Raw genomic sequence first — 22,511 nt, 5'->3', positions numbered from 1 at the left:
ACCTCAGTTCTCAGAAAAGCAACAGGCTAATCTGGATACCATTTTTTAAAGCTAGTTAGCCACTACTGGAATCCTTTAAGTACCAATACACTCAACTATTGAATATAAATTTATTAATTCATTTATCAGTATTATTTTTATGTGCTGAAAAATCTTGACTTGTGTTGACAACTAGTTGTAAATGTTTTTTAAGAAGAAAAAATCAATAGCGTAAGAAACCAATTCTTGATTGTTTAAGTAGTATACAATTAAATGCTTGAATGAGAGTTATGAAAAGACCAGGGGTTAAGACTCATTAAAAATAATTGGAAGATCTGTCTATATGAGCATGTATGAATTTTTTCTTACAACAAAAAAGAGACTTTTTTTAACCTTTCTCTAATGTTAAAAGAAGCAATCATTGCAAACAATTGAAAATACAATTTAAATTTTCTGCCTGCTTCAGCATGTTCTTTCATAAGTTTTTATTAGGAGAACTCAATGTGTATTAGAAGTCAGTTTTACAGATGTGCAAGTAGTGAGAAGCAGCCAAGCCAATAGATCCAACTAAGCAGGCCTGTCTTCTGTTCCGTTCACAGTTCAGTGCCATTTTTCAGGCTCAATAGTGAGCTGAAGTCATCTGTTGTGTTTGTAGTACATGCAGACTCTAGGTAGCTTGATCAGAAGCTGCACTGACTCAGTGGTAGGTGGGGAATTTATATTTACATCTCCTGGTTCCTTGATCTCTAGCAATGGTGAATAAATCTACTACAGACAAAACTTTCAAACGAAGATGGGCAAAATAAGATAGTTTAGCACTATGTATTGCTGCTTTATCTCTTTTTTTTTAACCCTCACCTTGCATATTGATACTGGTAAATAGGTATGAGTGGACAGTTACAGAAGTCAGGGTAGTTTTTTAAGTTTCTTGTTTACCTGAACAACTCCTTTAGCCTACCTTGATGTGGAAACTATGGTTTAAATTGCAGTTTTTTAACTATATGTTTGACCTTTAAGTAAGGGCTAAATTACATTTAAATCACTTACTAGCCCTTTGAATATGTAATCCCGAATTGTGAAGCAGGTGATCTAGCCAAGGAATCCTACTTGTGTGTGTCCCTATTCTGAGAGATTTGTTCCAAACATTTACCTTCGTTTCCTCACTGAAAAGATAAAACCGTATAGTGATTTGCCTAGATTTGATCTAGAACTAGTAGAGTGACTATAGGTTTGAAACGATGACTGAATCGAGTAGTCCTTTAGCACAGAGAAAGCAACACGCTTACTCCAAGTAAATAGCTCTTGATGGAGTTACCAAATGATATGAAAGTTACTCTCATTGTGTTTTGTCTTTTAGCAGAACTATTTAAACATGGTGTGTTCTCACCTAAAATATTTTGTACTTTGTTTTAAATTTAAGCTATATGCCACATTTTATTTTGGTTGTTAGGAGGTTCTAGGTTAGTTGGTAAAACCAAATTCAGATACCTTGAGGTAGATTTTGAAAAGTGTTCATGTGGTATGGATAGATGTCTAGTTTTACTGTTTATGTGGTTCGATAATCTGCACAAAGAGCAGGCTTATTTTGCAGCACGGCAATGCCGTATATGAATAAAGCATGCTTTTTTTTAGATGAAGTTTTTGACTGAATTCAGATAATACATTTGGCATTGAGATTTCAGTTGTACAGTATACATACGGAGAATTCCATATTCTGAAATGACAGTTTTTTCTTTACTTCATTTAAAAGAGGACATCTCTATCTTCGGTTATCTTAAAACATTTTAATAACTGAGACTGCCAATTACGTTTTATAGGATTTGATTTTTGTGCTAAGGCCTTATCAAAAGCTTTTAATAAGGTGCTTTCTGCTGAGTTAATGATATGTTTTAGATGCCATTTCTTATAGCTATCTTCAATAGACATATTCAGACAGTGTGATTGTAATAATCGAGTTTCAATCAAACCATACTTAGTACGACAAATATTGCATGAGATTGCAATGCAGGTATTCGTGCTCTTGATAAAGGGCTTAATTTGACTCCTAGCAGAGATGGAGAACCACTATTGATTTTTATATCAGAATGCAAAATAGCTCTTATTTGTCATGTATGAGGAAAATTGCTTCTTAATTAAAACTAAATAAAACACTCCTAGGTTTTATGCAGTAATACAAAAAGTATCACGTTGTGTCACAAATGTGTTCTTATACAGGTCTATAAAGGGTCGGTTAGCAATTATTCTTAACAAACTAAACAACTTCTTAAACAGCTGCTTAAAACATCATTTGTTTCTATCCTTTCTGGAATATTTGTAGATTTACTGTACCCCAAAGCTCACTTGTTGTTTTTCCCTCTCCCAAAGCAAATGTCAAAGAAATATTTGAACAAACTATTACTCATCTTCAAATCCCCTTCAACTGGGACTGTGAGTTCATTCGACTGCATTTTGGACATAACAGGAAGAAGCATCTTAACTATTCAGAGTTCACTCAGTTTCTTCAGGTCAGTTATTAACCTCCTTCCAAAGTAGAACTGAAATTCATTTTCACTTCTAATAATACACTAATACCATTATAAATTCTGAGCTTATTCTGGTACTGATAATCATTATCTGATACTAATCCTGACAGTTACGATAAACTGTTATTTCTCCATACCAGTTCTGTAAGGAGTGTGTACTCATTGTGCTTTAATTTGAATACCATCCTATAAAAGAATGGGACTAAATACACTGTTTTTGAAATTAACCATTTTACTGATTGTTGTAAAACTGGTTGAAGGTCTACTTTTTCTGTCATAGGAATTTAATAGCAAAACTAACCTCTACCAGAGAAAGCTTGCATCCTTAATATAACCAGTTGTTGTTAACCATATAACCTCTCATATAAAGATTTTAGCTTCTTTAACATTTCTTTTAGTTTTATAAACATTATCCTAATATTTACCTTTTTTTTTTTTTTTCCTCTCACTGTAACACATGCTACCACACATATATTGGGAGTTTGGTCTTAAATGCAGCCAACTTCACAGGAGGCAAATCTGCTTTCCTGAGATGTTGCTGAAGCACCCTCTAGGGATCAGGCTTTAAAGGATCTCACTACTAGAGCTGGACTTTGCTAAGCCAAAAAGTTAAAAACATACTATGAGTTGATGAAGGAAGAGGAAAGTAGGAGATATACATTATAATTCATGAGAAAGGAGTTTGCAGAATTGTAGGTAATTGCACTGAATTCCATAAATAAACATGCAGTGATCAGCTCATGATATCAGTAGACCTGAAGAAAAACAGATTATGCACTTCCAGAGCTGGCCTTTAGTACAAAATAGTTTTGGACATTCTGTCTTAAAAGTAGGGAGTGATAGATGTGCTTTGATATAATTTGTAATTATTGCCCAGGATAAAAATAGATCTAGAACAGATTCTAGAAAAATATGTCTAACAGATAGGATCTGAAGTCTATATTGTAAATTAAGATACTGATGTTTGGCACAGTCTTTCAAGGCTGCAGTATAACTTGATGTTACTTTCAAGGAATAAACTGTGTCCTGTGTTTGATACTGCATATTTTAAGTGATCCCAGGCATGAATTTGGGACACTAGTGCAGAGAAAAAATCAGATTGCTAGTGAGAAGAATTTTTATGTTGAAAACCCAGAGCAAAGTGATAAATACCTGTTCTGTTTTTATTGTTCCAAGATACTGTTGTGTAAGATACAGTAACCTCTTACTGCCATCATATAATAAAACGCCTTAGTAGGGAAGGGTAGTATGGACTGTGGTAATTTCAGTATGTACATAAGTTGGATATTGTTGTCCCTCTTTTTACATCAAGTTGTTTTTCTTATTTGGTTTAACAGCATCTTGTGAGGTTTGGGACTTGGATCAGAGCAGGCTTGTTGCACTGTGATCTAGAAAACCTTGATCTTGAGGTTATAAGACTTGAGAAATTACTGTAAAGGTGATACAAACTACATAGTTTGCCCTCTTCTTATTGTCTGTCAGAACACGGTTATTATTTTAGCTGCTTCTAGAGGTCTAAATGACAGCTGAATGAGCTTTATTGTTTGCTTGAATAGAAGGAAACAACTTTTTCTGGACATAGAATTTACAACCATCATTATTATCTTGAGGTTAGGTTACTGCAGTGTGCTTTATATGAAGATTTTTACAGATTATATAGGAGTTTTAAATTGCCTGAAATGAGTGACCATTTCTGACATTATGGGAGGTAGCTGTTGGGGGCAGTCTAAATCTATATTATATAATTTTCACTGTTGTCCTGTTTATTTTCAAGTACTTTTCAATGAGTTAGTTTATAATAGCCCAGTCATATTTCATCTTGGATGTGTAAGAGATCAGCTCACTTTGAGTCTTCAAGATCCATATCAGAAGTTTCTCTAGCAGTTAAGTATTTAATAAAGGAATAGATAGCAGACAGGACATGGGTATGTGAAGTTTATTTCTCAAATCATTTGGTGAACATGCATATTTCCTTACAGTTGAATTGAGGCTGTTTTTTGACAGGGGAATGAATCTGTGGATAGAATCAGTATGCAGACTTCTTGTTTTAGTTGAACTGGTCTTTAAGTTTACACTGCAGTTTTGGTGTAGTCTATATGCACAGACATATTAAGGCATGCTATAAGAATATGAGATTAGTGAGAGTTTTGTGAACAGTGAGTTACAGAATTTGCTTCTAATCTGCTATTTCTGAACATTCTAGGAGCTGCAGTCAGAACATGCAAGACAAGCCTTTGCATTGAAGGACAAAAATAAAAGTGGTATGATAACTGGGCTGGACTTTGGTGACATCACGGTTACCCTTCGCTCACATATGCTAACTCCATTTGTGAAAGAAAATTTAGTTTCAGTAAGTGTAAAGAAAAGTGCCTTGAATTCAGCGTTTAATAGCTGTAATGTTTTAAGATGTTACTGCTTCTCTGCCACTTTGTCTTCTCCTACCTGTTTATCACTGCCTTGGTGCTAAAGATTATCACCTTCATAACAGAGTGGGCAGCGTGAGACATGGCAGCAGCAGTGGAAAAGTTTGGCAGTCTGGTTTACATGCCTAAAGTGCCATTGGAAACAGTTTAAGTTAGTCTACTGTACCTTCCACTAAAGCAGGGCAAACTGTACTTTGCACAAAAAGAACACTCATTTAGGACAAAATAATCTATTTTTTATATGTGAATGTATGACAGATCTCAAAAGGTGGAGACTTCTTACATTTTATATACTCTTACATTCTTTTCCAGATCAGAATTTAGAAAACTAGTATGTAGATTCTAGAGGTAGAATGGTTACAGCTGTGATAGTCTGGCAAGATCTTTAGGTAAAGTAATGACATAAACATTATAAACTAAAAGTATATAGTATAAAAAAGTATATAAGAATTAAAGTTACATGAAATATAAAGTAATAACTTTATCTTACTATTTTACCTATAAATCTTGCTTTGCCTAACTAATAAGGCATACCGTCTTCCGTAAAATTCATAGTACCTACTAACTTTAGACTTTGAAATAAATGGTCACTGCTGTATGTGATGCAAGAAGTCAGTTAGTGCCTTTATCTAAAGTAGCATTTAGATGCATTTCGCTATTAGAGAGTATTAGAAAAATAGTGACACATTTAATGTATCAGATAAACTGAATAATAATCTACTTATATGATGATTTCCTGATCGTTTCCTAATGTTCAGTTTCTACCAAAAAAGTAGTATCCCATCTAATAATTCTCCCCTCATGTTTCTATTAAAAGTATCTTAAAATCACAGGAATAGAAAGATATCTTTATTTCTTTCCTTACTTGCCCAAATGGATGTTTCTGTAATTTGTAATAAGATGTCATAGAAGGGCTTAAGGCACTTAACTGCATTCATTTAATTTTTAAAGGTAGCTGGTGGAACTGTTTCACATCAGGTCAGCTTCTCCTATTTCAATGCATTTAATGCCCTTTTGAATAACATGGATCTTGTTAGGAAGATATACAGTAATATAGCAGGTACAAGAAAAGATGTTGAAGTCACAAAAGGTAAAGTATATTTCCTACATTTTACTAATTTTTTAGTTCTGTCCAGTTTGTAATGTGGTGTTGCATATGGGTTAAAGCAAGTCAGAAACTGCAATAGTATGCAAGGTTAGGGCTACTGTGAAAGTGTTTAAAGCATGATTTTCATTCTCACATGTTAGTAATGATTTTCAGCTAGCTCATTAAGGAGAAGAATTGGGATTCTGGCAGGAGCTATGTTGGCCTTATTAGTTTGAATGGATAACTGCAGGTCAATATATTATTGAGGATTTTACCACTCCTCGAAAGGGATGCAGGGTTGCTTAGAGATAGAAAGTACCTAGGAAATGTGATAGAATGGATTAAGTTTTAAAATCCATCACCAGTAATCTCCATGTTGATTTAGCTCTAGTTACTTTATCCATGATTAAATCTTTTCTGAAAAATGGTAATAATTTATAACTTCTTAGTGCTTACTTGCCTGAGTGGTTTTATATGAAGTTTTTGTTGTTAGGACATAGCTGATCCCCGTGCATGTGAAAGGTTGCCTTATTTCAGTCTTGCCACAGGTGTGAGCGGACTGCTTTTGTAGTCATTTTATGACAGATTTTATCACTGATTTTATTACCTGTGTGGATAGGACCAGCCAAGCCTATGTGTGTTAAAAAGCATGCCAAGTTCGTTTTTTTTTTTTTACCCCCTTCTTCTTTGTTTGACTTATGTTCATATGCTCTGCATACCTTTTGTCCCTAAAAGAAAGCACAAAATGCCTGTCCTCATCCTCCAAATTGTGCTAACAAATTGCCTAGCAATGTTTTTTGGTGCAAATGCATAAATACACCTTGCTTGTGTTGTGAAAAAAGCTACTGTGTGTTACCTGCTCAGACTTGATTACTGTAGTTTACCAATTATGTCATGAACATGTCATGTAATTTGGCTGGATGAATACCTAAGCTTGGGGTTATTCAGAGCTAGCAGGGAAAGAAATCTGAACATGATGGCAATAGATGAGTCAGTTGCCCTTAAAGCTGTGAATAGTGGACCCTTATTCTGTTCTGTTCTGTTTTGCAGAACTTCAGAAACAAGAAACACAAATTGTGGGTGTGGTTTTATTAAGCTTCCTAATAAGAGGATTTTTGTTGACTTTGATGAATTCTTACCTAAATCAGAGTTGTGGAATCAGACTTGCTCTGTGTTGCAAAGGCCTGTTTCAAGATAGATGTTCTCCTAAAGATATATTTTCCCTTTGCATTATGGATTTTTCTACTTGGTGATAGATTTCATTTTTATGATATTGAAGTTATTTGTGAGCATTTAAAGAGGAAATTTGACAAATAACATAATTTCTTTATTTCTGTTTCCCTTTTAAATCCAGAGGAATTTACCCACTCTGCAATCCACTTTGGACAAGTTACACCACTGGAAATAGATATTCTCTACCAACTTGCAGATTTATACAGTGTTACTGGGTAACATAATAATTAATTTTATAATTTGACAATAATTACTTTGCTGTTTTCTGTGTGAAAACTATTAATTTTAATTTAATTTTAAGAAGTGTTGTGTTCCACTGTATTTCATTACAGTAATTTATTCAATATAAACTGACCTTGGTGTATGCATGGGTTTTGTAAGTGAATTGTGTATATCAAGCACAATTATTAATTGTCATAGGTGTACATATAAAATAGCAAAACACATTACAGTAGTTCCAAAAGACTACAGTACATTGGTATTACTAACTTTAAGTATTGATTATGTTTTGCATGGGTCTTTAACACATGTAAAATCTTTGGTAGGAATATCTAGATGTAGTTTAATTTATGTATTATATCTCTTATTGCTAGTAATCAAGAACTGGCTTTTGAATAATCCAGTCTGCCTTTATCTCAGCTTGCGAGCTGCAAGAAGAGAATGCCCTTCTAACTCCAAGCATTCTTTATTGCAGTGTAGCAGGCTTCTTAGATGTACATTCAGATATGACAGGTGTTTTTTTTTAAACTCAGGATGTATTCTGTGGGGTGTGGCCAGGAATACTGTACTGAATACGTTTGATGTTTTATCTAACAGTAATTTGCTTTTCTCTGCCTTGTGTAAAGGCGCTTGACTTTGGCAGATATTGAGAGAATAGCACCACTGGCTGAAGGTGCGTTACCTTACAACTTGGCAGAACTCCAGAGGCAGGTAAGTAGAAGAATAAAATTGTTGAAGTTAAGTGAATGTTTACATGTACTTGCATATGAAAAAAGAAGAAAATACACTTTAAACAGATTCCTAACAAGTGAAACGTGCTGTGTGTGTTGCTATAAGGATAGAAATGGAGCAGACTACTGAGTATGTGTCTAAACAAGATACTAGATGTGGTATAGAAGGATGGCCTGTTTAGATATGAGCATGTATAGATACTTGGATTCCTTACTGTGAATATATTTATTCATTCCTGAAAAGGCCTTTCACTTCACTAAATAATCTAACTCTGTAATTATAAAATTATTTTTAGATAGTGTGGTGAGTTGACCCTGACTGGACACTAGGTGCCCACCAAAGCTGCTCTATCCACTCCCCTCCTCAGCTGGACAGGGGAGAGGAAATATGACAAAAGGCTTGTGAGTCAAGATAAGGGCAGGGAGATCACTCAGTAATTACTGTCATGGGCAAAACAGACTTGGGGAAATCAGCTTAATTTATTACTAATCAAAATCAGAGTAGGATATTGAGAAAATGAAAATGGAATCTTAAAACACCCTCCCTTCTTTCTGGGCTTAATTTTACTCTCGAGTTCTCCTCAGCAGTGCAAGGGGACGGGGAATGGGGGTTGCTGTCAGTTCATCGCACGTTGTCTCTGCTGCTCCTTCCTCCTCATAAGGGAGCACTCCTCATACTCTTCCCCTGCTCTAGCGTGGGGGTCCCTCCCATGGGAGATAGTCCTCCATGTACTTCTCCAATGTGAGTGCTTCCCACGGGCTGCAGTTCTTTACAAATGGCTCTAGCGTGGGTCCCTCCCACAGGGTGCAGTCCTTCAGGAACAGACTGCTCCAGCGTGGGTGTTCTATGGGGTCACAAGTCCTGCTCCAGCACAGGTTCCTCTCTCCATGGGTGCACAGCTCCTGCCAGGAGCCTGCTCCAGCATGGGCTTCCCATGGGGTCACAGCCTCCTTCAGGCATCCACTTGCTCTGGCCTCGGGTCTTCCACAGGCTGCAGGTGGATCTCTGCTCCACTGTGGAGCTCCATGGGTGCAGGGCACAGCTGCCTCACCATAGTCTGCACCACGGGCTGCAGGGGAATCTCTGCTCCAGTGCCTGGAGCACCTTCTCCCCTTCCTTCACTGACCCTGGTGTCTGCAGAGTTGTTCCTCTCACAGATTCTCGCTCCTCTGTCCAGCTGCAGTTGCACAGGGTTTTTTTCCCCTTCTTAAATACATTATCACAGAGGTACTACCACCATCACTGATGGGCTCGGCCTTGGCCAGCAGTGGGTCCGATTTGGAGCCAGCTGGCATTAGCTCCATCAGACATAGGGGAAGCTTCTAACAGTTTCTGACAGAAGCCACCCCTGTAGCCCCCTCACTACCAAAACCTTGCCATGCAAACCCAATACAGATAGTAAAAAATATGAGTAAAAAAATGTGTTCTTTTTTAAAAAAATGGATTAAATATTGGCTTAACCATTTATCTAAAAAGATCGTCAAATTTTGCTGTACTTGTTGGTTATCTGATGGTAGAAGGGGCATTCACGTTTATTGGGACTGATGAAAAGGGTAGAATTAGAAGATGAAAAAGATTGGAGTAGAATGTTAATCCTCTATTTCACCAGACGTTTACATTCATGTTTGCTAGCTTTGCTTTTATCATAGTTTTCTTATTAAACATAAACATGTATAGTACAGCATAAGAGTCCCAGTCTGTGCAGTAGGATTTTGCTATAAATTCTTTCTTATTTTGATGGCTCTTTTTACAACTGTAAGAACTGAAGATTTAGGACCGAACATTATGCAGGTGTTCAACTTGTGTTTAGACTTTACACTACAGTTACTGGGTACCATACTGCTCACTTTCAGGAGTATAGCTTTCAAGTTTGTCTTAAAAATGAATCTAGATTTTGGGGGGGTTATCTTCCCTATATTTTTGGTTCAGCATATAATCTGAGAAGTTTTGTTTTGCAAGCAGCTATGTCTAACGCTAGTTAAATTGTGAATTAAATTCATGACTTCATCTAAGGTTGAATCTGAATTACTGCTGATATTGAAGCTTGCAACATAATGGGGCATCTGCTGTGCTGCTAATAGAAATACTCTATTCCATTCTATTCCATTCATATTCTAGGGAGACCCTTTTTCTGAAGCATTTTGTAGGTGATGTCTCTCATGAGAGTAATTCAGGGGGAATTAACTCAACTGTTAATAATGTAAAGATAGTAATGCACTCAAGAAAATCCTTGAAATGGTTACACAGCAGATTCAGAAAGGCAGACATACATACGTGGTGAATTACATGGTTGCATAATCATAAAATACAGAGGCCGGTTGCACATTGGTGTTTATTACGCAAAACAAAAAAAAATAGGATCTGATCTTAAAAGTTTCTCATGCGCAATCTTTTATTTCTTTTTACTGTTAGAACTTCATGAGAAATTGCAATTCCAAACAGAGCTGTACATTCTCGAGTAAGTTTTACAAGGAAATACAGTAGTGTTCATCTGAACCAGTGCCTTTTGCTTCAAGGGTATCTCCACATCCCCTTTTCCTCTGTAATATACAAAGGGAAGTAGGATATCTAATTCTTAATGTCTTGTATGAGCATATCCCATAGTTCTGACTAAATACATCTTTGTGTACTCAGTAGATACACAAATCTTTCATCCTGAAGGTTCCCGTTTTCTTACAGTGTCTAAGCAACTCTAATTCTCTCTCTTTCAGTCTGTATAAGAGTTTATGGGATACCCTTCAAGACATCCAAGGGCTCTGATTCCCAAGTGGGCATAGCCTGGCTTGGGCTGGATTCTGCTCCCAGCTGCCCATACCTCGCTTGGTATGCAGACAGCTGAGCTTCTTAAGGAATCAGCTGCTGAACGGCCACATCTTGCAGCTCAGCGTTTATGGCAGTCTGACGCTGGTGATGAGCTGTGTTAAAATGCCGCTCCTGAATTGCAGTGATTCAGCAACTGATTCCCAACTAGCTCAGCCATCTGGGCTGTTGGGGCAGGAGGACATGCAGCTGGCAGCAATACCTTTGTCAGCCATTCCAAGCTACACTGTCTCTCATAAAGTGAAATTCAGATTCTATACCCTGGTGATGCCAGTGACAGGTAGTATTGCTGTAGGGTGGTCTGAGCTAAAGTGACAGCAGGGTGACAAAATCACCTATGCCTTATTTGCCACATGAATGTCCTGTATTTGCCAGTGGATGAGGAGTCCCAGGAGTCTATCTGAAAATGAAAGCTTGCGTCTATAAAGCGTTTTATTTCTCAGCTCACTTTTTATGCATATTGCAAAGAGGTTCCTTTAAGCAGTTATATCCACTACAAAATCTAGGATATGTACCAGTGACAGGAAAATCTTGAATTAGTTCAACTGCTATGGTTGAAAAATTGTCCTGTATGGAATATAGCAAGTCTTCCATATATGGCACTTTTTGAGTGTATTTTGGTTACTGTTATTACAGATGGATATAATAATTCAGCTCTCTTTCAAACAAATTGATCTGAAATGCAGTATCTGGTCTGTTCTTAAGGTTACCACTCTGTTGTCCTTAGACAATTAGACATATCTGAGCCAATGAAAGTGTCCAAAATCTACTTAGTGGTAACAGTCTTCCTATGGGTTCCTGAAGAAAAGAATGATGGAATGGATTGATGCAGAAAAATGAGTATACAGTGTTTATCTAGACTAATAAGAAATATTTTTGATGAAGTTTTGTAATTACATTCCTAACTGCCAACTTTGGTTTTAATCAGTGTCTTTGTGGTACTCACCTTTCTGAGTAGACAAAATACTGACTTTATTTTACACTTCAGAATTACCTTTGTAGCTTGGCACTGTTATAAAATGAGCTCACTGATAAAAGTTTCACTCATCACTAGAACAGAATATATTCTTTTCACACTCTTGGAGTAATACATTATCTTTTCATCCTATTCTACATTCTCTGTTAAGAGAGGACAGCAGAAAGCAAAGTAATTTCATTTTCTTTGGTTTACAAGGAACAGTCTTTTACTAGACCTTATCCTAAGTGAACCTTATATTACATTATTTAACTGTATTGACAAAATGAAAGATATCCCTTCGTGGAAGAGAGAATATCATCCCAGTGAGGTCCAGCTGTTCCTGAAAAAGAAAACAAGCCTGTAATCACTTTTATATGATTTTAAAATTCCTTCTTAAAGGAAAAATCTAAATTTTTACATAAACTCACTCTGTGTAGATTTGCTGGAAATGGAAATTAGCCTGCTTTCAACTATGTTTACTTTGTTGTCAATTTTTTCATTGTGTAAGAATTTCTTAAAGCCTAGCAGCTGAATATCCTATGGGGATGACAGATAGAGTAATTTTCTGTTTATAAATATTCATGATTTGAAAGCTATAGCATTAATTACATTCATTTACATATCCATCTGAACATACAAGTAAACTGCAAACTTTATGAACACTTATTTAATAATATAAAAGTGACATTTCCTTCAGAAAGAATTTGATTTTTAACATCCAGTGGTGTATTCATTAAGATTAATGTCTGAATGTAATGATTGGATTTTGATGAGAACTGTGTGGAGCTTAGAAGAAAAAGAATAACCTTAAAAAAGCTCAAAGGAAGCAGGTGTGCTAAACTAGGAGAAAATTTTTCTGGAATAAAGAACTAGTCCTGCTTCTAAACCTTTTTGGGGTATTATTATTGCATGTGTCTTTTATTTACATGAATCAAAAGAAATATATCTGTATTTTAGAATTTATTTTTGTGGTTATTTTGGTTTTATTGTGATTTTTTTTTTTTTTTTTTAGATAGAAAAATTTAGTGTTTTGAGAATAGTGAGAACATTCTTCAGATTTATTGCTTCTGTTTGCTTGTAAAGGCAATACATTTGATTTATGCTTTTTTATGCTGGTCCACACGTGCAGTTTACAATTTTGCTGCTACCTAGAATTTCTCTGTTCTTCTCTGTTAAGCTATATTGGTGGGGGAGAAAAATGTCATGTGGGAGGCAATGGTGGTAGCTGTATCTTTTTCTTCTGTGGAAAAACTGTATAAAATAGAATTCATGTTTTTTTACAGGTAATAATCCCATCTTAATCTTACAGATTTTTGTCCTACATTGTGTACATATATTGTAACATTATGCAATAAAGGCAGGTTTTTGCACATTAGAACGCTAATACATTATAGTAGTATATGTGATTGAAGGGAGTGAGATCATCATTGTATCTGTAAATTATCAACTGCCTAAAAAAGTATTGTGGAGAATACTTTGGGGGCTAATTGAATTTTTGCTTCTCTTGAAGACATGAAATGCCATGTTTATGCAATGTATTAATGTATATGTAATCTTAAAATATATCCCGTGCTGATAGATGTTGTCTGTGAGATACTGAATTCCTTTTGAGATACTGAATTTTATTTGAGCCAAAAGGAAGTTCCATGCCTTACAAATTCAAAGGCAACATTAATGGAAAGTAGCAAAGTTGGTTTGAGTTTCTGTCTACTTTTTCTTGACCATAGCTGTTTCAGTTATACTAGGAATGTGTAAGGAAGAATATTTTCTGAAAGGAGTATTTGAAAAATGTGCTTCATTCATTAGGTGTAATGGAAGTTATATAGTAATTTCTTTTTTTCCTCCTTAAAAGCTACGGATTTTTATCAGATTCTTTCTGTAATGTTATAAAAGCCAATTCACAGGTATCTTTGTTTTCCCATGCAGATTTTCAAGCTTTTTTTTTCTTTTTCCTTTTCTTTTCCTCACACAGCAATCTTTTGGAGGGTTAGGCAGGCCTATCTGGCTCCAGGTAGCTGAGTCAGCTTACAGGTTCACTTTGGGCTCAATTGCTGGAGGTGAGTAATATTTCTGGTTTCTGTTTTCAAGCTTGCGTTAGTTTAACACTGTCTTGTCAGGCTACTTGGTGTCATCTAATGTGCATTTCTTGGTTAGACACGTGAAGAATTGGTTGTGCCCTTCCCTTCCTTGCTTTATCACTTCTGTTTTAGTATCCCTCCACAGTCCTCTGAAACTACTCCAGTAATGAATTTCCTTACTGGTAATTCAGATTGGTTGTCTTTGTTCTACACACCTTGTTTTATGTAATAGTGTAATCTATTCTGCTTGAGACTTTTTTCTAGACTTTCAGTATTGTCCTTTCTTACTTCCAGCATACCAGAGATCTTACCAGCTTATATATTCCTTGTATTTAAATAAATGTTGTAGGAAATCATCGTTATATAGGAAATCATCATTATATACTACACCAACAATGATGTTGCAGAAATAATATTCTAAATGCTTCCTTACAGCTGTTGGTGCTACTGCAGTATATCCCATAGACCTGGTGAAAACTCGTATGCAGAATCAGCGCTCCTCTGGTTCAGTTGTAGGAGAGTTGATGTATAAAAACAGCTTTGACTGCTTCAAAAAGGTTTTGCGTTTTGAAGGCTTTTTTGGTCTATACAGAGGTAAGTGAATAAAAAAAAAAAAAAAGTCGGGGATTTTCTGTTGGTTTTTTTGTTGTTTTTTTTTTTTTTTTTTAATACCTCAACAGCTAGTTTCTTATGGGAAAACCAGGAAACTTGATATCATATACAATTTTGCTTCTGTTTCATAGAGCTCAATATTTACTTTCCCTTGAACACTGCTCATCGCAAACAATTGCTGGGAAAAAACTGGGCATTTTTTTGTTGTTACTGATTTGTTCCTTGCTGCTTAGGTTGTTTAAAGTCCTAATTGCTATGGTGCGAGTGTTGTGGACATCATTGTTATCTCACAAATTGAGGATTGTAAATTTTGGCTGGTGGCAAACATCAGGAGCAGATTAGCATCTGAGGAATAAAGATCTATTTTAGTGCAAATATTTTTTATTAAGAGACAAAAGACAGTTATTTTGAAATATACCTGTTAAACTGGATGCCAGATCTTACGCCTCATACTTTTGCAGGTAGTGGGACTTGTTTTATGATTTTATCCTGTGAACAAGTAATTGCATCCTGCTGTTGTATTATGTTGCTCTATTTTACTTTAAAATATCAACAGTGGAACTCATAAAAGTTGTAATTTATAAAAAGAAAAAAACCTCCTCTAAAATACAGGTTAAGAATTCAAAGCAACTTTTTATCAGCTTTATCAGTTAGACTGAAAGCTATCCTGTATCTTGTATTAGTTTAGGAGAAGATTGTGAAAGGGTTTTTATCACATCAGCAGAGATTTACATAGAGGGTTCATGCTAGCCAGTCCTCTGAAATTGATATTTAGTTCAATTCTCTATTTTTAATGGTCATTTCACGTAACTTAACGAAGTGCACAATTTTCATAAGGATCAGTAAGGTGTTTATTTATTAATTGGCACACTTTTTTTTTTAGTGGGAGCAAAGTCACTTAACTCTGTGATGATCACAGCATTTTTTTCTGCTTTGCAATGTGTTCTGTCAATGAAGACATGACGGTGTCCTTTAAGGACAGTGTCTGAGAAGTTTTTTCATGTGAGAATCTGTGGATTCTGTCTAAAGAGTTTTTTGTGCAGGATTTTGCTATGCAGATGAGTAGAGGGAGGAGTATGTCAGTGGAAATGTTAATGAAATAGCTGTAACCTCTGTAAATTGTGCCTTACTGGTAAATTGTTTTCCTTTTTGTTGCTGAATCTTTCACAAAAGCAAATAGTCCTTGAATTACATTTCTGAGACTATTTCTATAGTGCTGTTCTAGAGTACTGTTTTCTTTCTCTTCCTGCCCTCTCCCCAGCCACATGGTATTGCATAGCAGCTTCTAAAAATAATCATTTGTTATTTTTATTTTTGTTTACTAACCTTTCTCAAACACTTTGAAATCAAGGATGATTCCATCTATGAGTTAAAAGCAATGAATTACACTTGAGAAAAAATGTTCTTGTTTGAAAGAATGTCAGTTTGTTAAACTTTTTAATAGTCTGTTTAATAATTGTCTTTAAGATTGTTTAGCATAAATTCATGTAGTTGTTTTGAAAATGTTACAGTTAATGGTCAGCATTTTACTAAGATCTTGGACTCACGGAGTTAGATGCTTTGTGGAAGTGTATTAGACTGAACAACAGAAACATTTATGGAGTTGTCTGTGGGTCTATTACTGGGTTCTTATATTCCTGAGCTGGATTATCCTAACTGTATTGTAATATAAAGGTACAATGTAATAATTTACTGCAGTTTAAAAAGTAGAACTGGAAAGTTCATATTTTTAAATAAAAACATATGATTTTTGGTCAAGAAAATTAGGAGACTTTTGAATGCTGGCATCCAACTTCAGAACTAACGAAGTATCTTCTAAGGTCCCTCAATAGACCATGCACAGTCCCAGGTTCTCACCAAATGTGTGTGCCCAGTGAGTTTAGCTGCATAAACGAGAGTGGGGGGATTGTCTTGTGGTGTTTTGTCTGGTAGTTTTGGGTTTTTAAAGTGTAGGCACTGCAGTGCTGGATTTTCTTTTCATGGAAGATCAGAGATTCAGGCTGGGAGGGCAGCATTTCTTTTTGTTATTGTCAGCCTTTCTTTGTATTTAATAACTACCTTTCCTCAGCATAGTAAGTCTGTAAATCGCACAGAAAGTACTGTGTTGGAAGAAAGCACTACACTGCATATATTAACTGCTGCACTTTCTATTTAGGTGCGTTTGCTCTAAGCTTTCTTTTAAGGAAGTAATGTAAAAATTCTGCAGTCTGAGTACTTCTGGTAATTTTGAACATTTTTAATGAATTTTTAGCCATTATTCTTTTACTTAACAGATAGTGGAAAACTGTATCGATACAGTTTTGTTGCTGTTATCTGATATTTGATATCATGGGATTTTTTGTTAGTTAACTGGCAAACACTTTTGATAAACTGATATTCCCTAACCATGGAATAACAATAGGAAATGAAGACTTCTAATAAGAATAAACCTTTTATATCTTATAATCTATACATACGCCAAAATGACTGTGGAGAAAATGGATTTAAAAATAACAGATAACTGTTACAATCTTGTATGTTAGGAAGTTAAGACTGCCATCTACTGATTTTTTTCTTAAACCTATTAGTTCCTAGAAAACTGTATGTGCTTTTGTCAAATGGCAGTTCATTTTGATCGTAGCTGTTTTCCAGGAGGAAGGACCTTTCCAAAATCAGTTTCTGTCCACTAATGCTTCCTCTTGGTGAGATAAAAAATCCTCAATAGTAATGGTGTTTAAAGAAGTTCATGCTACCATGTTGGACTGAACAAGAGAAAATCCTTTATATCCTTAGTTGACTGGAGCCTTTAGAAAACTCACATTAGTGAGTCAGGTAGAAGTGAGTTGATAAATTATCATGGTCATGTGTATAGGTCACAATTACTCTCCTATTTTAAAAAGTAATTGCAAGCTTTATGGGAATATGGTATTAATGGTCTTAAAGTCAAATGAACTCTTATGCAGTAGATATCTCCAAGGTATATGTTCAGTCCTTACCCTTTTTTTCCTTCTGTACAGCAACAGCATCAAGCTTGACTTGGTTGTGGAAGGCAGATCTGGTCATCCTGTTCACTACCATTTTCAACAGAAATCTTAATACAAAATTGTATTGGTATGAATATACAGTGCTCTAGCAGCATCACATACTTAAATGCCATCCACCTCAAAGGATATCTATCCCATGTGCAGAAAGGCATTTCTGTAGAGCTCTTATAAAATACTAGTTTCTGTATTAGGAAGATAATGTTGCCTTATGATGTCTTTGTTTCTATAGGCTTGTTACCACAGCTGATAGGTGTTGCTCCAGAAAAGGCTATTAAGCTAACTGTACGTATCTTTTTTTTGTTTTTCCTGGCATCCTTTTGTTTGTTAACATACGCAGGATTTATTTCCTAAAATGTGTGAAAGATGACCACTTACAAGCACTCTAATATATGTTACAGATGTACTTGATATATGTTAATAAGTAGGAAAAATAAAATTATGTGTAATGTATTGTATCTTTATTAGGTTAATGACTTTGTCAGAGACAAATTTACTAAGAAAGATGGTTCCATTCCACTCCCTGCAGAGATCCTTGCTGGAGGCTGTGTAAGTATCCTTCCTGTATTGCTCAGAAAAATTGATTCTCAGTCATGTGCAGTATAGTTGGAATGACAGTTAATGGGTGTAGTTTGTCAATTTGAACAGAACTATTCTTTTTTCTCCCACTCACAAGTACTAAAAAGAGTACTTTTTGTGTTTGAAAAGCTTTGCATACTTCTGAGTTGAGTTCCATTGGATTTATGTGCATGAACGACTTCTTTTGCCGAGTTTCTAACTTTCAGTTTCGGCAGTGGTTTTAATTATGAAAGGCTAAAGAGAGGGTGCCTTTTCTCCCTTTCCATCCTTTTTCTTGGGTCGGTGTTCATGGTTGCTTTGGAAAGCTAGAGGTAGACCTTGAGAATGGATTATAGAGATCATGTTTGAGTTTCCTTTGGTGGAGGTGGGGAGCTAGAACAGTTTAGCAAATCTATTTCTTGCTCAAGATTTTAAGAAGGAAAAGAAATACACTCTTCAACTTTGCTATATGTGTAAGTTTTCTGTTTGTGAAAATGTGGGAAAACTGAATGGTGTAGTCTTATAATTCAGGTAATAGATACGAGTGAATTTTCTGTTTAAATGACTTCGTATAAAATGTAGCTGCATTACTCCAGACACTATCTACATCCATCATCTAAATACAGTTCAAAACCAAATTGCGTTTTGTTGAGATTGAGGGCTGTGGATCTCTTAGCAATCTGTAAGTTGTTTGAATTGATATTGATGATAGATTTTTTTTTTGTTGTTATTTTGCACATTGGCTAATTTCATTTGTGGGATTCCCCAATGGTTGTTAACCCTATAAAATGTTTAAGACTTGAGTTAGGTTTCTTTTGTAGTGGAGAACACTAATAACTTCCAGTTGAGTAGGCTGACAGGCTGGTATAAAACCTCCTCAGCTTACAACAAAACCTGGGGCAGAGAGGTTGTTGACCTCTGCAAACTTTTAATTCAAAGAAGCAGCCCTGAAGGGAGGCTGCTTATAGTTCTGCCTGATTGAATTTGGCAGCCTGGTACATGCTTGAGTCTTCACCTGTCAGTGTACAAAGTTTATTTTCTGAGAAATGTGAGAAAGCAGCTGTGATGTATAGCTAGCAAAAGACTAACCTTTTTCTGGAAAGCTCAGTAACACAGAAAGCATATACAGGTCATTTATAACAGAAGTGAATATAATACATTAGTGTTTTTCTCTGTGGTTAAATTCATAATTAAAATCAGACATCTGATAATAAGTTTTATTGTTTTACATTCTTTTGTACTGAAATGTATAATAATAAATTCAATCTACATTAGAGGCTTCTCCATTTCCTGGTAGGTACTCCTTTTTCAAAATAACTTTATTGTCTTACTATAGTGAACATGCAAAAATTGGGGAGAAATCTGAGTTTCAGATAAGTTTTCAGAAATGTTGATGTTTCTGTGAAGATGAGCAGATGATAATCTGTCCAAACACAACCTTTTCTTTTAGCTGACTGTCTTAGCTGATACTCTCATCTCCTTTCTCAAGGTAATACTTATCTCACTCAGTTTGGGAGAATTTTAAATAAAGTTGGCTTTTGTAGGAGAGGAGTTGGCCACACTTTAGCAGCCTCAGGAATGTTAATTTCTTTGTAGCCTCCTCTGGATCATCTGACTTTTCTGTCTGTATTGCTGCTTAGTTCCATTTTAGCAATTTCACTTCTTCCTAATACCAGAATCTTTATTAGCAAGCCTATAAAGTTTATTCTAAAAGTCTGAAAGTATCAGTTGACTAAAGCAGTAGCAAGTTGATACATTAGTCTTTCTCATCCTCAATCCTTCTCATCTTCATTGTGACAGCTCTTTTCTTTGTTAACTTGCTTAGAAATAGTGTTGATCTTCGCACTTCTGGTGTTCCTTGTATACTTTTTTTTTACAAAATACTATGAGACATAACCAACAGTTAATCTGAGGAAGTACAAGTAAGCTTAGTCGATTTCTGTGTGTAAGGGCATGCAAGACTTTCTGTTTGGGTGATGCTATCTTCTTCGTTTTTCCTTTATTCTATTCCTTTGCTCTCTGTTCATAACAAAACAATGGGTTACTGTGGGACTCTTGGTTTTATATATGCCAAAATTATTTTTGACATCTGGATTTGGGTAACTTGTTTTTTTGTGACTTTTCTTTGTTGTTTGACACTTAAGTATTTTGCTAATAGTACTCTATAAATACAGGCTAAATTCAAAACATGCTTTTCACCTTGTAACATCAGAAGAAACAGCATTATGCCTGCGTGTAGTTCTCAGAGATGTACTTATTACTATCCCTGACCATCACTTGCCTGTGTTTAGTGTTGAACCTCCTGATTAACAGGAATAATGCACTTTTTCATCATTTCTGATATGGAACTGGTAGTGGATGAGCAAGATGAGCAAGCCATATTTTCAGTCATTCTGTAGCATTTCCACCAGAGGCCTTCCTGACCTTTGAAGGCCCACCCTCGTGAGCTGTACAAAAGCACATTGTGCATGCCACAGTCCTCAACCAGGAACAAAAAAAATTCTTGTGAGGAAGTGGAGGCAGCTTGGGAAGGGCTCCAGCAGACCTAGCAAATTCTCCTCTCTGGGTGGCAGTGCCATGTCAAAGCCTACATATGGTGTTACAGTCTTCTAAGACCCACACATGAGGACAGGTGAAACCTTTGACATTAAGACAGAGTGATTCAAGAGAACCTGTGTGGGCTGTTCAGTATCCTCAGCTCTGGAGTGTCTGCAGGAAGTGCTATACCATCCAGCAAAAGGGCTACCCACAGGCATGTGCCTCCTTCAGAAACAGTAACTGCAAGAGACTGGATCTCTTTGGCCAAAATCTTACTTCTCAGGCTCCAGTTATTCTCAGCTCCTGTAAGGTTATGGAATAAACTTCCGTTCCCAGGAAGAGGAAATGTCTTAATTCTCATAGCCATTAACAAAGACATCTGCCCATGCAGTGGCCTGTTTATATGGTCAGCTGCCTGTCTGTTGTCTTTCCTTCCTTACTGCAGGGCAGGGACCTCCCGCAGGCAGCCCGTGCCCTGTGCTCCTTGAAACCTACCTGCTAGCCGCTGGGCAATGTAAATGTCATTGGGAAGGGTAGGGTCTGCTCTGTCAGAACCCAAATATTCCCAGCTGCTCCCAAGCTGTAGCTGTATTTGAAATCTGCAGAACAGCTACGTGGGGCAGCTCAGTTACAGCGGTCAGGTCATACCTGTCAGTGAAAGGGCTCTGGTCCCTGATGGATGAAACTGATATCCCATCTGCCTACCTTCCCAAGAGTACGCTGGTTCGTTAATCATCAGCAGCACTATCCGCACTTACGCATGTTCAGAGCAAACAATTTCTTTCCCTACTGTTACTGTAATTAATTGAATTACATTTCATTGTAATTCAGTGATTAGCCTGCATTCCTGCCTTTGGAGTTTTCAGCTACCATTAGCTTTGAGTTGCAGGGGGACTGAGTGAGGCTTCGACAATGCTTTCCTGTATCCCGACAGCAGCTGGGGAAGCAGAGCGCGCATACCTGATACGGACAGTGCTTCTCAAAGGGACTTACACGCATGACGCATGTGAGTACATGGTGAAGGGCAAGGTGCTGTAGGGCAACTGTTCATCCTCAGTTGGGAAGTGATGTTGAAGTAGACATCTAATGCTGTGTAAATGATTCATAACTACTGTTGCAGGAGACAAAGATGCTGTGATTTTAAGCTGTAATTCCTATGAGTTACACAGGGAAAAAATGGATTCTTCCCACCGATGCAGTGTGCTTGGTGCTTAGCATTTTGAGTGAATGAATCCTGTTTCATCAGAAAGGTGTTTCTGATTCGTGCTGCAGGGAGGAAGAGGATGTGGGGTGCCAGACAGAAAGGGTCTAAGAACCCTTCTTGGAGGTGTAGGCAATGCATCTGTTGATGATTACAGGGGGGGTGGGGGGGTGGGGGAGTGGGTGTTTGTGCATACATACACATAGGAGTCCAAATTTACCACTGATTTAAAAACTCATATATTTAAACAACAAATGTAACATTTAGTCTAAATATTTTGCTGTATTTGTAAAAATAATTTTCACATTTATTTAAACATGCACACAAACATGTCTGTAGGCTTATCAGGCAAATAGGAATATGTCAAATATTTTTTTTTAAAAAATAATTTAAAATTTTACTGTTTTTATTTAACAAACACAAAAATATAGAATTATAACTGTCAGTACTTTTCCTTCAAAATCTTGAAGATACTCTACTTCTTTTCATATACTTTAAACAGATAAAGTTAGAAGCAGAATTAAACTTTAC

The 22,511-nt window shown here is 36.2% G+C and overlaps 1 protein-coding gene across 1 annotated transcript in view; it reads left to right on the top strand.

The window, feature by feature from the left end:
• SLC25A12 (solute carrier family 25 member 12) overlaps window positions 1-22,511 on the top strand; it is a 50,668-nt gene that overhangs the window by 18,372 nt on the left and 9,785 nt on the right. Inside the window, exons 5-13 of the mRNA XM_074829108.1 lie at window positions 2,344-2,483; window positions 4,705-4,851; window positions 5,876-6,014; window positions 7,366-7,459; window positions 8,090-8,174; window positions 13,946-14,030; window positions 14,487-14,645; window positions 17,916-17,968; window positions 18,152-18,232. Coding sequence (XP_074685209.1) covers window positions 2,344-2,483; window positions 4,705-4,851; window positions 5,876-6,014; window positions 7,366-7,459; window positions 8,090-8,174; window positions 13,946-14,030; window positions 14,487-14,645; window positions 17,916-17,968; window positions 18,152-18,232 — 983 coding nt within the window. The remainder of the gene's footprint in view (window positions 1-2,343; window positions 2,484-4,704; window positions 4,852-5,875; window positions 6,015-7,365; window positions 7,460-8,089; window positions 8,175-13,945; window positions 14,031-14,486; window positions 14,646-17,915; window positions 17,969-18,151; window positions 18,233-22,511) is intronic.

This window comes from Strix aluco, chromosome 6, assembly GCF_031877795.1.
Source record: "Strix aluco isolate bStrAlu1 chromosome 6, bStrAlu1.hap1, whole genome shotgun sequence".
In the NCBI taxonomy this organism is placed as follows: domain Eukaryota; kingdom Metazoa; phylum Chordata; class Aves; order Strigiformes; family Strigidae; genus Strix; species Strix aluco.
This window is presented reverse-complemented; position numbering and strand designations above follow the sequence as displayed.